Here is a 15,410-nt window from a genome sequence, read left to right as displayed (position 1 = left end):
TTGAGGATAAAGTTTTGGGTAACAAAGTGATAGTGGCAGATGGTATGGCGTACCCATTGGATGGTTCGTTGCACCAACACTTTAGATCGATGAAGCCTAGTCATTATAAGGTCCAAGTTGATTGTATTCACGACGGACATGATGATGACACTCTTCCGGTACCTACTGGAGATGGATTCAATAACTTAGGCAGGGCTCTTGCTAGTTTTGTGCAATGGCCAATTCACTTGGTGATTTTCGAAGAAGACGAGGTATAACTTTTTTATTATTAATTGTCATTCATTGCGTTATGCATCTGTTTAGAATTAGATTCAGAGCCTTGAACTCCTTTGGTTTCTACCTCTGTTTAGGAGTACTCTACTCCACGCCCAACAAAGAAGTCCAGGAGTCAGATTTTTGAAGAGGTGGTTGGTAGCTCCAAAGAGAAGAAAAACGAATTAATTGTCAAAGAGAAGACAACAGAATTAGTTGTCAAAGATAAGACAACAGAATTAATTGTCAAAGAGAAGGAAACACTTGATTTAGGGTCCAAAGAGAAGACAACACTGAAGTTAACGGCCAAGGTAAACCATATGCTTCCCACTCCCCTGTGCTTCAACACTGAAATCAAAACTGAACTTTTCATGCTAGCTTAACATTATTGTTACAGGAAAATTCATGCTCAAATAAGTTGGAGTCGAAATCGAAGTCGAAGAACTCTAAGAAATCCAAAGAGATGGTAGGTAGTTGTGATCGTAAAACTGAAGAATCAGCCGCCAAAAGTAAGAAGCAAAATTTGGCAGACGACACAATTCAAGGTCTTGGCCCATCATGAAATTATTTGAAGTTTATCATCAATACGGCGCCCGGTGATGTATATAAAAATACTTCAATCCCATTGCCCGCTTCGGTTTGGCATTATGACGAAGATCGACAAACTTATGTAAATGAGGTTGACGTTGAAGAGTTCCTTAGAGGGGCGTGCCTCAACATTTCAGTGATCCAAGTCTATATGATGTAAACTTTTCCATCGATATTTTTGTTTTTGGTTTTGTCAACTATAATAGTTTTTGAAATTTTTGCATTATACATTTACTTTGTAGGTGTTTATTCCACGAACACACCTTTGCATTTGACAACTCTCAGATTGGGTTTGTTTGTCCCGAGGCAATGTCAAGCTCTAGAATCAAGGCCAACCCTCAGGCTGCATCAATGTATTTGAAAGTAGTTTTCAATGCTGAAATTGAAAAGGAGAAGAAGGGTGATCCTAACATTACCAAGTGGTTTTTGATCCCATACCATCAAGAGTAAGTGTTAGAGATTGATCGATATTTGGTAAATAGCTATGTTATTGTTATTTTCATGCATAAGGTTGCAATAACATTTATATATAATGCAGAAATCATTGGATTTTGTACGTGTTAGACCTACGTAGAGGTTGTGCGTATATTTTCGACTCTGCGATAGGTTCCAACCGAGAAAATAGTGCATGAGGAATCTTGTGTTTGTAAGTTACTTTCAATTCTTTTTAAGTTATTTCTTTTCGTGCCGAATCAGATTCATGAAGTTTTACTCAACTTCCAGGGCATACCAAGTGTACAAGTTTAATGATGGGATTTGTCCGAATAGAGCGACTATGCAGGGGTTGAAAGGCTTCCATGTAAAGGTATATCATGCTTACTAATTAGCTTTACTTTTTTTTTGGGTAACTACTTGGATATATAATTTATGATTTATCTCCAAATCAGTGTGCTCAACAAGTCGGCGCCCGCGAGTGTGGCTATTACGTTATGAAGTTCATGCATGAAATAGTCACGTTACACCATAACACTGATGAGCGGTTAGACAATGTTCGTTCTTTTACCATATGTTAGTTGAACTACTAATACTAGTACTTTTACGTAGTAGAATTCTTAATTTACAAGTAGCATTACTTATCATGTTACTTATTTCAGGCTTACACTCCAAGAAATGCGCCTTATACCGATGAGGAAATAGATGTGGTTCGTGAGCAATGGGCTAAGTTTTTTACAACCGAGTATTTATTTACTTAGGTTGTTTAGACACAAAGATGGAAGCGTTTATATCTTCATGGATTTGGTAAAGTTCTTTAATTTTTCCATAATTACAAGTCTGCTGGATTTGCTAATTTATTGCTTTGAATACTAATCTGCTGGTCTTGCTGCTGCTGCATGTGAATTCTGATCTGGTGGTCTTTAGAATTTCACTTCCATCTGTGTGTTTCTCCTCTATTTGCTTCTGTTGCTGCTCTGTATGTTATTGTTTCTACTCATTCGAATCTATTTATGCACATTTAAGGCTCATTAGGTCGTTATAGGTCATGTTTAGAGCTAAAATTACATTTCCGCTCCCAACTTTGAACTAAAGAACCTAAGGACTCATTTGATTCTTATTACATGACTAATATACATAGTTTTAACTTTCTAAAACTCATTCGAATCTATTTATGCAAATTTAAGGCTCATTAGGTCGTTATAGGTCATGTTTAGAGCTAAAATGACATTTCCGCTCCCAACTTTGAACTAAAGAACCTAAGGACTCATTTGATTCTTATTACATGTCTAATATACATAGTTTTAACTTTCTAAAACTCATTCGAATCTATTTATGCACATTTAAGGCTCATTAGGTCGTTATAGGTCATGTTTAGAGCTAAAATGACATTTCCGCTCCCAACTTTGAACTAAAGAACCTAAGGACTCATTTGATTCTTATTACATGACTAATATACATAGTTTTAACTTTCTAAAACTCATTCTAATCTATTTATGCACATTTAAGGCTCATTAGCTCGTTATAGGTCATGTTTAGAGCTAAAATGACATTTCCGCTCCCAACTTTGAACTAAAAAACCTAAGGACTCATTTGATTCTTATTACATGACTAATATACATAGTTTTAACTTTCTAAAACTCATTCGAATCTATTTATGCACATTTAAGGCTCATTAGGTCGTTATAGGTCATGTTTAGAGCTAAAATGACATTTCCGCTCCCAACTTTGAACTAAAAAACCTAAAGACTCATTTGATTCTTATTACATGACTAATATACATAGTTTTAACTTTCTAAAACTCATTCGAATCTATTTATGCACATTTAAGGCTCATTAGGTCGTTATAGGTCATGTTTAGAGCTAAAATGACATTTCCGCTCCCAACTTTGAACTAAAGAACCTAAGGACTCATTTGATTCTTATTACATGACTAATATACATAGTTTTAACTTTCTAAAACTCATTCGAATCTATTTATGCACATTTAAGGCTCATTAGGTCGTTATAGGTCATATTTAGAGCTAAAATGACATTTCCGCTCCCAACTTTGAACTAAAAAACCTAAGGACTCATTTGATTCTTATTACATGACTAATATACATAGTTTTAACTTTCTAAAACTCATTCGAATCTATTTATGCACATTTAAGGCTCATTAGGTCGTTATAGGTCATGTTTAGAGCTAAAATGACATTTCCGCTCCCAACTTTGAACTAAAGAACCTAAGGACTCATTTGATTCTTATTACATGATTAATATGCATAGTTTTAACTTTCTAAAACTCATTCGAATCTCTTTATGCACATTTAAGGCTCATTAGGTCGTTATAGGTCATGTTTAGAGCTAAAATGACATTTCCGCTACCAACTTTGAACTAAAGAACCTAAGGACTCATTTGATTCTTATTACATGACTAATATACATAGTTTTAACTTTCTAAAACTCATTCGAATCTATTTATGCACATTTAAGGCTCATTAGGTCGTTATAGGTCATGTTTAGAGCTAAAATGACATTTCCGCTCCCAACTTTGAACTAAAGAACCTAAGGACTCATTTGATTCTTATTACATGACTAATATACATAGTTTTAACTTTCTAAAACTCATTCTAATCTATTTATGCACATTTAAGGCTCATTAGGTCGTTATAGGTCATGTTTAGAGCTAAAATGACATTTCCGCTCCCAACTTTGAACTAAAAAACCTAAGGACTCATTTGATTCTTATTACATGACTAATATACATAGTTTTAACTTTCTAAAACTCATTCGAATCTATTTATGCACATATAAGGCTCATTAGGTCGTTATAGGTCATGTTTAGAGCTAAAATGACATTTCCGCTCCCAACTTTGAACTAAAAAACCTAAGGACTCATTTGATTCTTATTACATGACTAATATACATAGTTTTAACTTTCTAAAACTCATTCGAATCTATTTATGCACATTTAAGGCTCATTAGGTCGTTATAGGTCATGTTTAGAGCTAAAATGACATTTCCGCTCCCAACTTTGAACTAAAGAACCTAAGGACTCATTTGATTCTTATTACATGATTAATATGCATAGTTTTAACTTTCTAAAACTCATTCGAATCTATTTATGCACATTTAAGGCTCATTAGGTCGTTATAGGTCATGTTTAGAGCTAAAATGACATTTCCGCTCCCAACTTTGAACTAAAGAACCTAAGGACTCATTTGATTCTTATTACATGACTAATATACATAGTTTTAACTTTCTAAAACTCATTCGAATCTATTTATGCACATTTAAGGCTCATTAGGTCGTTATAGGTCATGTTTAGAGCTAAAATGACATTTCCGCTCCCAACTTTGAACTAAAAAACCTAAGGACTCATTTGATTCTTATTACATGACTAATATACATAGTTTTAACTTTCTAAAACTCATTCGAATCTATTTATGCACATTTAAGGCTCATTAGGTCGTTATAGGTCATGTTTAGAGCTAAAATTACATTTCCGCTCCCAACTTTGAACTAAAGAACCTAAGGACTCATTTGATTCTTATTACATGACTAATATACATAGTTTTAACTTTCTAAAACTCATTCGAATCTATTTATGCACATTTAAGGCTCATTAGGTCGTTATAGGTCATGTTTAGAGCTAAAATGACATTTCCGCTCCCAACTTTGAACTAAAGAACCTAAGGACTCATTTGATTCTTATTACATGTCTAATATACATAGTCTTAACTTTCTAAAACTCATTCGAATCTATTTATGCACATTTAAGGCTCATTAGGTCGTTATAGGTCATGTTTAGAGCTAAAATGACATTTCCGCTCCCAACTTTGAACTAAAGAACCTAAGGACTCATTTGATTCTTATTACATGACTAATGTACATAGTTTTAACTTTCTAAAACTCATTCTAATCTATTTATGCACATTTAAGGCTCATTAGGTCGTTATAGGTCATGTTTAGAGCTAAAATGACATTTCCGCTCCCAACTTTGAACTAAAGAACCTAAGGACTCATTTGATTCTTATTACATGTCTAATATACATAGTTTTAACTTTCTAAAACTCATTCGAATCTATTTATGCACATTTAAGGCTCATTAGGTCGTTATAGGTCATGTTTAGAGCTAAAATGACATTTCCGCTCCCAACTTTGAACTAAAGAACCTAAGGACTCATTTGATTCTTATTACATGACTAATATACATAGTTTTAACTTTCTAAAACTCATTCTAATCTATTTATGCACATTTAAGGCTCATTAGCTCGTTATAGGTCATGTTTAGAGCTAAAATGACATTTCCGCTCCCAACTTTGAACTAAAAAACCTAAGGACTCATTTGATTCTTATTACATGACTAATATACATAGTTTTAACTTTCTAAAACTCATTCGAATCTATTTATGCACATTTAAGGCTCATTAGGTCGTTATAGGTCATGTTTAGAGCTAAAATGACATTTCCGCTCCCAACTTTGAACTAAAAAACCTAAAGACTCATTTGATTCTTATTACATGACTAATATACATAGTTTTAACTTTCTAAAACTCATTCGAATCTATTTATGCACATTTAAGGCTCATTAGGTCGTTATAGGTCATGTTTAGAGCTAAAATGACATTTCCGCTCCCAACTTTGAACTAAAGAACCTAAGGACTCATTTGATTCTTATTACATGACTAATATACATAGTTTTAACTTTCTAAAACTCATTCGAATCTATTTATGCACATTTAAGGCTCATTAGGTCGTTATAGGTCATATTTAGAGCTAAAATGACATTTCCGCTCCCAACTTTGAACTAAAAAACCTAAGGACTCATTTGATTCTTATTACATGACTAATATACATAGTTTTAACTTTCTAAAACTCATTCGAATCTATTTATGCACATTTAAGGCTCATTAGGTCGTTATAGGTCATGTTTAGAGCTAAAATGACATTTCCGCTCCCAACTTTGAACTAAAGAACCTAAGGACTCATTTGATTCTTATTACATGATTAATATGCATAGTTTTAACTTTCTAAAACTCATTCGAATCTCTTTATGCACATTTAAGGCTCATTAGGTCGTTATAGGTCATGTTTAGAGCTAAAATGACATTTCCGCTACCAACTTTGAACTAAAGAACCTAAGGACTCATTTGATTCTTATTACATGACTAATATACATAGTTTTAACTTTCTAAAACTCATTCGAATCTATTTATGCACATTTAAGGCTCATTAGGTCGTTATAGGTCATGTTTAGAGCTAAAATGACATTTCCGCTCCCAACTTTGAACTAAAGAACCTAAGGACTCATTTGATTCTTATTACATGACTAATATACATAGTTTTAACTTTCTAAAACTCATTCGAATCTATTTATGCACATTTAAGGCTCATTAGGTCGTTATAGGTCATGTTTAGAGCTAAAATGACATTTCCGCTCCCAACTTTGAACTAAAGAACCTAAGGACTCATTTGATTCTTATTACATGACTAATATACATAGTTTTAACTTTCTAAAACTCATTCTAATCTATTTATGCACATTTAAGGCTCATTAGCTCGTTATAGGTCATGTTTAGAGCTAAAATGACATTTCCGCTCCCAACTTTGAACTAAAAAACCTAAGGACTCATTTGATTCTTATTACATGACTAATATACATAGTTTTAACTTTCTAAAACTCATTCGAATCTATTTATGCACATTTAAGGCTCATTAGGTCGTTATAGGTCATGTTTAGAGCTAAAATGACATTTCCGCTCCCAACTTTGAACTAAAAAACCTAAAGACTCATTTGATTCTTATTACATGACTAATATACATAGTTTTAACTTTCTAAAACTCATTCGAATCTATTTATGCACATTTAAGGCTCATTAGGTCGTTATAGGTCATGTTTAGAGCTAAAATGACATTTCCGCTCCCAACTTTGAACTAAAGAACCTAAGGACTCATTTGATTCTTATTACATGACTAATATACATAGTTTTAACTTTCTAAAACTCATTCGAATCTATTTATGCACATTTAAGGCTCATTAGGTCGTTATAGGTCATATTTAGAGCTAAAATGACATTTCCGCTCCCAACTTTGAACTAAAAAACCTAAGGACTCATTTGATTCTTATTACATGACTAATATACATAGTTTTAACTTTCTAAAACTCATTCGAATCTATTTATGCACATTTAAGGCTCATTAGGTCGTTATAGGTCATGTTTAGAGCTAAAATGACATTTCCGCTCCCAACTTTGAACTAAAGAACCTAAGGACTCATTTGATTCTTATTACATGATTAATATGCATAGTTTTAACTTTCTAAAACTCATTCGAATCTCTTTATGCACATTTAAGGCTCATTAGGTCGTTATAGGTCATGTTTAGAGCTAAAATGACATTTCCGCTACCAACTTTGAACTAAAGAACCTAAGGACTCATTTGATTCTTATTACATGACTAATATACATAGTTTTAACTTTCTAAAACTCATTCGAATCTATTTATGCACATTTAAGGCTCATTAGGTCGTTATAGGTCATGTTTAGAGCTAAAATGACATTTCCGCTCCCAACTTTGAACTAAAAAATCTAAGGACTCATTTGATTCTTATTACATGACTAATATACATAGTTTTAACTTTCTAAAACTCATTCTAATCTATTTATGCACATTTAAGGCTCATTAGGTCGTTATAGGTCATGTTTAGAGCTAAAATGACATTTCCGCTCCCAACTTTGAACTAAAAAACCTAAGGACTCATTTGATTCTTATTACATGACTAATATACATAGTTTTAACTTTCTAAAACTCATTCGAATCTATTTATGCACATATAAGGCTCATTAGGTCGTTATAGGTCATGTTTAGAGCTAAAATGACATTTCCGCTCCCAACTTTGAACTAAAAAACCTAAGGACTCATTTGATTCTTATTACATGACTAATATACATAGTTTTAACTTTCTAAAACTCATTCGAATCTATTTATGCACATTTAAGGCTCATTAGGTCGTTATAGGTCATGTTTAGAGCTAAAATGACATTTCCGCTCCCAACTTTGAACTAAAGAACCTAAGGACTCATTTGATTCTTATTACATGATTAATATGCATAGTTTTAACTTTCTAAAACTCATTCGAATCTATTTATGCACATTTAAGGCTCATTAGGTCGTTATAGGTCATGTTTAGAGCTAAAATGACATTTCCGCTCCCAACTTTGAACTAAAGAACCTAAGGACTCATTTGATTCTTATTACATGACTAATATACATAGTTTTAACTTTCTAAAACTCATTCGAATCTATTTATGCACATTTAAGGCTCATTAGGTCGTTATAGGTCATGTTTAGAGCTAAAATGACATTTCCGCTCCCAACTTTGAACTAAAAAACCTAAGGACTCATTTGATTCTTATTACATGACTAATATACATAGTTTTAACTTTCTAAAACTCATTCGAATCTATTTATGCACATTTAAGGCTCATTAGGTCGTTATAGGTCATGTTTAGAGCTAAAATTACATTTCCGCTCCCAACTTTGAACTAAAGAACCTAAGGACTCATTTGATTCTTATTACATGACTAATATACATAGTTTTAACTTTCTAAAACTCATTCGAATCTATTTATGCACATTTAAGGCTCATTAGGTCGTTATAGGTCATGTTTAGAGCTAAAATGACATTTCCGCTCCCAACTTTGAACTAAAGAACCTAAGGACTCATTTGATTCTTATTACATGTCTAATATACATAGTCTTAACTTTCTAAAACTCATTCGAATCTATTTATGCACATTTAAGGCTCATTAGGTCGTTATAGGTCATGTTTAGAGCTAAAATGACATTTCCGCTCCCAACTTTGAACTAAAGAACCTAAGGACTCATTTGATTCTTATTACATGACTAATGTACATAGTTTTAACTTTCTAAAACTCATTCTAATCTATTTATGCACATTTAAGGCTCATTAGGTCGTTATAGGTCATGTTTAGAGCTAAAATGACATTTCCGCTCCCAACTTTGAACTAAAAAATCTAAGGACTCATTTGATTCTTATTACATGACTAATATACATAGTTTTAACTTTCTAAAACTCATTCGAATCTATTTATGCACATTTAAGGCTCATTAGGTCGTTATAGGTCATGTTTAGAGCTAAAATGACATTTCCGCTCCCAACTTTGAACTAAAGAACCTAAGGACCCATTTGATTTTTATTACATGATTAATATGCATAGTTTTAACTTTCTAAAACTCATTCGAATCTATTTATGCACATTTAAGGCTCATTAGGTCGTTATAGGTCATGATTAGAGCTAAAATGACATTTCCGCTCCCAACTTTGAACTAAAAAACCTAAGGACTCATTTGATTCTTATTACATGACTAATATACATAGTTTTAACTTTCTAAAACTCATTCGAATCTATTTATGCACATTTAAGGCTCATTAGGTCGTTATAGGTCATGTTTAGAGCTAAAATGACATTTCCGCTCCCAACTTTGAACTAAAAAACCTAAGGACTCATTTGATTCTTATTACATGACTAATATACATAGTTTTAACTTTCTAAAACTCATTCGAATCTATTTATGCACATTTAAGGCTCATTAGGTCGTTATAGGTCATGTTTAGAGCTAAAATGACATTTCCGCTCCCAACTTTGAACTAAAGAACCTAAGGACTCATTTGATTCTTATTACATGACTAATATACATAGTTTTAACTTTCTAAAACTCATTCTAATCTACGTATGCACATTTAAGGCTCATTGGGTCGTTATAGGTCAACAACGTACTTAATTATCTCTATAGTCTGCAACTATATCTTTTAATTTTATGCTTCAATGGAATGTAAAGACAATATCGTGAGTGTAAACTTTGGTACTCATATATATTTTCCTTCCATGCAACTTGCAGGCTAGGGATCGAGTCGATTGGAAGAAAGTCAACACGACCTTACTTAAGGTTTGTAATGCATGATCTAAAGGGACCTAAGTGGCTGGATTAGAGACATTTGTTAGATTAGCTCTCTAGCCTTTTGTCTTTAGTTGTTAATATTAGTTGTAATTTGTTAGACTAGCTAGGTGTTTAAAAATTGTAAACATACGTACTATATATACGCTTTGCTCTGTTGGGTTAATATAAATGAAGTTAATGTAATGATTTATTTATCAAAGATAAGCAGATTCATACCTTTGCTATTTTGGTGTTGATTGGGTACAGGTTTCAATACTCAATGGAGTATATATCTAGTTGTGGTTATTGCCGCCTATTTTATATTTTAAAAGAATTTGGAAAAAAAAAATTAATGTTGTTGAAGGGGGCTTTTAATGTACGCCTCAACAACATATGAATTTATGGCGCCAATGTACAGGTATTGGCGCAAAAATAAGGACCTGTTGAGGGGGGCATTTAAGAAGTGAGCCTCAACAGAGGAGGTTGTTGAGGCGGGCTTCTTAAATGCCCCCCCTCAACAGGTCCTTATTTTTCGCGTTTCTGTAGAGGTTGTTGAGGCGGGCTTTTGAAAGCCCCCCACAACAGATCACCTGTTGAGGCGAACAAAGCCCGCCTCAACAGATCACTGAGCTGTTGAAGCTACGTCTGTCGCAGCGGGCCTTGTTCGCCTCAATAAACCCAAAATGCCCACCTCAACAGGTATTTTTTCCACTAGTAACTATAACATATAAAGAGTAACTATATGAACTGTAGAGTAACTATAATAATTAATAGATCTTAAATAACAATGTTAAATATAGAGTAACTATAACATATAAAACGTAACTATATAAAATGAAGAGTAACTATCACATATAAAGAGGAACTATATACTGTAGAGTAACTATCACATATAAAAAGGAGTTATATTAACTGTGAGTAACTATAATATATAAACAGTAACTGTTTAAAATGAAGAGTAACTATCACATATAATGATAACTATATTTAAAATAAAGTAACTATAATTTATGAAAGGTAACTATATTAATTATAAAGTAACTTCACATAACGAAGTAATCTATATAAGAAATAAACTACATTTAACTTATAGTAACTATAAGATATAAAGAATAACTATAGTAACTGTAGAGTAACTATAACAAATAATAGATCCTAAGTAAGTATGTTAACTATAGAGTAACTATAACATATAAAGAGTAACTATATGAACCGTAGAGTAATTATAACAATCAATAGATCTTAAGTAACAATGTTAAATATAGAGTAACTATAACATATAAAAAGTAACTATATAAAATGAAGAGTAACTATCACATATAAAGAGGAACTATATACTGTAGAGTAACTATCACATATAAAAAGGAGTTATATTAACAGTGAGTAACTATAATATATAAACAGTAACTGTATAAAATGAAGAGTAACTATCACATATAATGATAACTATATTTAAAATAAAGTAATTATAACAATCAATATGTCTTAAGTAACCATGTTAAATATATAATAAGTATAACATATAAAGAATAACTATATAAAAATGAAGAGTAACTATAACATATAAAGAGTAACTATATGAACTGTAGAGTAACTATAATAATTAATAGATCTTAAATAACAATGTTAAATATAGAGTAACTATAACATATAAAACGTAACTATATAAAATGAAGAGTAACTATCACATATAAAGAGGAACTATATACTGTAGAGTAACTATCACATATAAAAAGGAGTTATATTAACTGTGAGTAACTATAATATATAAACAGTAACTGTTTAAAATGAAGAGTAACTATCACATATAATGATAACTATATTTAAAATAAAGTAACTATAATTTATGAAAGGTAACTATATTAATTATAAAGTAACTTCACATAACGAAGTAATCTATATAAGAAATAAACTACATTTAACTTATAGTAACTATAAGATATAAAGAATAACTATAGTAACTGTAGAGTAACTATAACAAATAATAGATCCTAAGTAAGTATGTTAACTATAGAGTAACTATAACATATAAAGAGTAACTATATGAACTGTAGAGTAATTATAACAATCAATAGATCTTAAGTAACAATGTTAAATATAGAGTAACTATAACATATAAAAAGTAACTATATAAAATGAAGAGTAACTATCACATATAAAGAGGAACTATATCTGTAGAGTAACTATCACATATAAAAAGGAGTTATATTAACAGTGAGTAACTATAATATATAAACAGTAACTGTATAAAATGAAGAGTAACTATCACATATAATGATAACTATATTTAAAATAAAGTAATTATAACAATCAATATGTCTTAAGTAACCATGTTAAATATATAATAAGTATAACATATAAAGAATAACTATATAAAAATGAAGAGTAACTATCACATTTAATGATAACTATATTTGTATTTGTACAGGTTGAATAATACATTCAATTGATACAAACCACAACATCTTTGAAAATCCAAATAATGAGCAGGAAGAAAACATTGATAAAGAATTAGATGGCAGTTTAATTGGAGAAGCAAGGAAAACAACCGATGAGATTTATGATCTATATTGCAAACATGCTGCTATTATTGGTTTTAGTGTACGAAAAGGGAAGAATAGATATAAAGAAGGAACTACAATTGTTAATGGAAAATACTTCTACTGTTCTGCTGCTGGAATAAGAGACCCTCCTAAAAACAAAGAACTCAAAAATGAAGATGATCAATCAGATGCAAAGAAGAAAGAAAGGAGAAAGAGGGTTATGATAACAAGAACAAAATGTGAAGCTCAAATATTTGCAAAGAAAAATGAAAATGGAGATTTTGAAATAGAAAAGCATGTAGTGGTACATAATCATCCATTGACAAGAGAAATAAGTAATTATCTCCACCGATCGGAACGACAAATGACAGAACCTAAAAAAGAAGCTATTGAGGCAATGTCAGAATGTGGTCTAAGACCAATGGAGTCTTATAGGTATATGTCAACAGAAACTGGCGGAGACGACTGTGTTGGTCATACGATGATTGATCATCTAAACTACTGCTACAAGTTAAAAATGAAGCAAATTGATGGCAAGGATTTGAATGAAATAATGCCCTTGGTCCAAGTATGCATTCTATGTTAAGTCTAATAAGTGCGGTTCAGTATTAATTAACAAGTTAATAATTCAGTGAGATCAAGTGAGCTGAATGCCTAGCTAGAGACCGCTTCAGTTCAAGTGGAATTAATGATATTAATCCACAGCTTACTCTTGACTGAACCCGTAGGGTCACACAACTAGTACGTAAACGGATCAAGTATTTAATGGCATTAAATACTCTATCTATGGATATTCGGAATCGACGGATCTTGGTTTCAGTGGGAGCTGAGATCGTCACAAGCAAGAAATGAATACTCCGGAAACAATGATATTGCCGGAAACGGAAATATGGATCGTATCGGAAATATAAATATTATCCAAGTCGTAGATGTTGCCGGAAACGGAAACATGGTACGTATCGGAAAATATTATCGGAAATGGAAATATTGCCGGAATCGGAAATATTGCCGGAAACGGAAATATTGTCAGAATCGGAAATATTATCGGAATCGGAAAATAATTCCGGAAACGGAAATATTAAATATTTGTTCGAAACGGAAATTGATTCCGGAATCGGAAATATTAAATATTGTTCGTATCGGAAATGAATTCCAGAACCGGGAATTTAATCGGAAGCGTATCGTACGAATAAGCATCGGACGAGGCCTGCCGGACGAGGGCCCATCACGAAGCCAGGCCATCGCCCAGCAAGCCAAGCGCGCCACACGAACAGCCAAGGCCACGCCAGGCCCAGCGCAAGGCCAGGCCCAGCAGGCCATGGCAGCGCGCGCAGCGATGGGCTGCGAGCTGTGCTGCTGCTCGCGTGGGCTTGCGGCTCGCGTGGGCCGAGCGGCCGTGTGGGCTGTGCGCGGGCATGGCCTGCACGCTCGTGGGTCATGCTCGTGTAGAGTTTGTGTTCACATACGAAACCTAAATTGTGTAGGATTTGTTTGATGATTAAATTCCTAATCCTAAAAGGATAAAATTAATTAATTAGAGTCCTACTAGGATTCTAGTTTAACTAATTAGTATCCTAATAAGATTCCAGTTCCTTTTCCATACCTCTATAAATAAGGGCCTAGGGTCATTATTTGCAGGAACGATTGAAGTATTCAAAGGGTAAGTTTTTGAAATAAAATTAATCATACACTTGCAAACACTAGCCGAAATTCCTAGTAACCTTAAGGGCGATTCTAGTTGGTCTAACTTGAGGCGGATCCGGACGTACTGTGGACTATCTACGGAGGGACGACATTTGGAGTCCTAAAGACTTGTTCTTGTTCGGTTCGGGCGCAGCTAGGGAAGGCACGCTACAACATGTATGCATCAATTCTATGCTAAATGATTATGTGAATATAATATGCTTTCCTGGCTTTATGGTTTTTCCGCATGATTTATGAATTGTCATATGAATCATAACCTAACAGTGGTATCACGAGCCTCTTATTATTTTCATAATCTAAATTGCATAAACATGGTTAAATATTACAAATTTGCAAGAATTAAAAAGGGGTGATTAATTTTCGTAATTGTTAATTAATTGCAAATTGCGTTTATTTAATTATACGTACGCAGTTTTTCGGCAGTTTCTTCGTTACTCATCCAAATCGAGTGATTTTTGTGTCAATTACGCATGTAAAAGGCATTCTAAAATTTTGACAAAAATAACTTTTGTCGGCCGAACCCAGAATTCTCAAATTCGAAGCCTAACTATGACTTTTCGGAGGTTTTAGTTTTTCGAATGCAAAATTTCGTAAATTTAAGATGTTAAATTAAATATTTGCGATTCTTGTTGATAAATCTTGAATTTTTGATTGACCTACTGTATATGTTTAACAAGTTTGAATGCCTAGCCTTGTTAATTATGCAATCTAATTTGTAATTATGATTAAATTGTTGAAAATTGGAATAATTTAGAATTAATTTGATTTTCATAATTAGTTATAATTTAATTAGATACCTATGATTAAAAACCACCATAAAAATTGTAAATTTATGTTAAATTTTAAATTTTTATGACCTAGACTTGAATCCATGTTAATCGGAAATCAATTAAATAATAAATTTTCGATTTTTCGCCCTAAAATTATGAAATTAATATTATTTAT

At 32.4% G+C, this 15,410-nt stretch overlaps 1 protein-coding gene across 3 annotated transcripts; it reads left to right on the top strand.

The window, feature by feature from the left end:
- Positions 1-38: 38 nt before the first annotated feature.
- LOC130465780 (uncharacterized) lies at positions 39-2,221 on the top strand. 3 transcript variants are annotated; one of them, XR_008925795.1, is made up of 5 exons: positions 39-251; positions 351-563; positions 650-996; positions 1,083-1,286; positions 1,379-1,476. XR_008925795.1 is itself a non-coding variant. In XM_056834631.1 (5 exons), the coding sequence occupies exons 1-5, from the start codon at positions 992-994 to the stop codon at positions 1,975-1,977; spliced, it is 426 nt and encodes a 141-aa protein (XP_056690609.1). In that variant the 5' UTR covers positions 791-991; the 3' UTR covers positions 1,978-2,221. The 3 variants fall into 3 exon arrangements, 2 of the variants coding, with proteins under 2 accessions (XP_056690609.1, XP_056690608.1); XM_056834631.1 differs by lacking the exons at positions 39-251; positions 351-563; positions 1,379-1,476 and adding exons at positions 1,564-1,645; positions 1,728-1,819; positions 1,935-2,221 and having other exon boundaries at positions 791-996; XM_056834630.1 differs by lacking the exons at positions 39-251; positions 351-563; positions 1,379-1,476 and adding exons at positions 1,564-1,645; positions 1,728-1,829; positions 1,935-2,196 and having other exon boundaries at positions 815-996.
- Positions 2,222-15,410: the final 13,189 nt, after the last annotated feature.

This window comes from Spinacia oleracea, chromosome 1 (assembly GCF_020520425.1).
Source record: "Spinacia oleracea cultivar Varoflay chromosome 1, BTI_SOV_V1, whole genome shotgun sequence".
Lineage (NCBI taxonomy): Eukaryota > Viridiplantae > Streptophyta > Magnoliopsida > Caryophyllales > Amaranthaceae > Spinacia > Spinacia oleracea.
Note: the sequence above shows the minus strand (reverse complement) of the source record. Positions and strands in the feature narration are given on the sequence as shown.

Coding starts and splice junctions, on each gene's coding strand:
- LOC130465780 (XM_056834630.1), top strand. Junction 1,287..1,563: donor TTGATCCCATACCATCAAGA/GTAAGTGTTAGA, acceptor CTCAACTTCCAG/GGCATACCAAGTGTACAAGT. Junction 1,830..1,934: donor CTGATGAGCGGTTAGACAAT/GTTCGTTCTTTT, acceptor TACTTATTTCAG/GCTTACACTCCAAGAAATGC.